This window comes from Gavialis gangeticus, unplaced genomic scaffold, assembly GCF_001723915.1.
Source record: "Gavialis gangeticus isolate Ggan-Ray unplaced genomic scaffold, GavGan_comp1, whole genome shotgun sequence".
In the NCBI taxonomy this organism is placed as follows: domain Eukaryota; kingdom Metazoa; phylum Chordata; order Crocodylia; family Gavialidae; genus Gavialis; species Gavialis gangeticus.
In genome coordinates, this window is record NW_017729032.1 from 126,985,234 (window position 1) to 126,986,919 (window position 1,686).

The 1,686-nt window shown below is 34.6% G+C and overlaps 1 protein-coding gene across 1 annotated transcript in view; it reads right to left on the reverse strand.

The window, feature by feature from the left end:
- The window catches only part of TMTC4 (transmembrane and tetratricopeptide repeat containing 4), a 92,608-nt gene that overhangs the window by 18,949 nt on the left and 71,973 nt on the right, over positions 1 to 1,686 (reverse strand). Inside the window, exons 12-14 of the mRNA XM_019525195.1 lie at positions 1,087 to 1,166; positions 790 to 897; positions 541 to 682 (exon numbers count right to left, since the gene is read on the reverse strand). Coding sequence (XP_019380740.1) covers positions 541 to 682; positions 790 to 897; positions 1,087 to 1,166 — 330 coding nt within the window. The remainder of the gene's footprint in view (positions 1 to 540; positions 683 to 789; positions 898 to 1,086; positions 1,167 to 1,686) is intronic.

A 1,686-nucleotide genomic window follows, 5' to 3' on the forward strand; every position in this document is an offset into this window, starting at 1 on the left:
AAAATCTTTGGATGTAAAGAGTATTGGGAAGCAATCAATTTTCTGTTCAGTTTTTGTCCCACTCATGCAAATTTTTAAATATACACATGGTTTTTTCACTGATTTTAAAAGAAAAGGATAGCTACATATATTAGAACTCTAAATTGAATTATTTTCCTGATATGGCTCTGTACAATATTTTGTTGAATATATCAATTACAACTGAAGCCAAGATTTTAACAAGAGAATAGTAATTATCTTCTGGAAGAAGAAAAAAAAGTAGAGTTGTAAAAAATTTAGATTTTTCTCCCAATTTTTGTTTATTTTTTTTGCATAAACTTAAGCAGTGTGCATTGTTTGCATTTTTTGTAGGAAGAAAGTATGCCGGGATAGTGACAAAAGAGCCTTGAGAACATAAAGCTTCCCTAATCCACACAGAAGCAAATTGGAATTGTTGTCAAGGTTGAGCAATGAAGCAGAATTTTAATTCAAAATTAGCTATTACATTATAAGTACTTTTAAGTCATATGTGCAATTTCCATTTCAATCAAGAATACTTACCAAACGTCCTAAATTGTAGTAACAGTCTGGGTATATTTTCCTGTGTTTAATTGCAGTCCAATAGCTCTGCTCTGCCTCTTCAAATCTTCTTAAACTATTCTGGACTATTCCTAAATTCATCCATGCAGCAGCAAAATCAGGCCTAGGCAAATTTTTAAAATACATTTTAGCTTTTGGAATACAAGATCCTATTGTATTGTTTGTGCTTACTTGACAAGCAACAATGCTTGGCATTTTTTTTTGACATACTGTATTTGCACAGCTAAGGACAGCAGCTCCTCTGCTTCCCGGAGCTCATTTCTTTCTTTCAAGATGTTTCCAAGGTTGTTCATGGCATGTACATATTTGGGATTCAACCTAGAATACAGAAGATTGTTACTTATAGGGAAATGAGATACTTTTCTACTAGGTTGTTAGTTATTTAAATAATGCTGCAACATTTTTGCACTGCAACACCCACTGTCCTAAACATGATTTCAGTCTTACTAGTCCTGAGAAAATAAAGTACTCTGGGGCTAGTTTAGCAAAACAATAAATTCATAATACCTTACAGCTTCCCGGTAATATTTGATAGCAGCTGTTTGATTGCCTTTATCAGCCAAATTCTTGCCAACATTGTAGTGCACCTGGAAAAAAAATACAGAATGAAATTTTACCAGCTGTTCCATCCATTTAAATAAATTATTTAAATGTGTGGCAAAGTCAAAAGTTTTATTAGCTTTGCTGCACAATGTATTTGGCTGCCAAATAGACAGTGGGCACATCTGTGCATGCTGATTTGAGGTGTGTTAGCCTGATTTAAGGCGCATTAAGGGCACGCGCATGTAGCCACACAATTTTAATGAGCCTTCAAATGAGGTTTTAGGTTATTTGCACCTAAATTTGATACCTGCTTAGGCATGAACAGCTAAAGCACATTAACACACATTAACACTTTATGGACTGACTTGGGACTAACTTTAGTCTCATGTTAGTCCACTCACACGGTGTTAATACCCTTTAATGAGTGCATGTGTAGATGTGAGCCTAAATCACTTTAATGCACATTAAGCTAATGAGCATTAAATTTAGGCGTACCTAAATGCACATGTAGACACACCCTGTGAATCCAAGAGAACAAAACTTCTGGCTACAGAGTAAGTATTG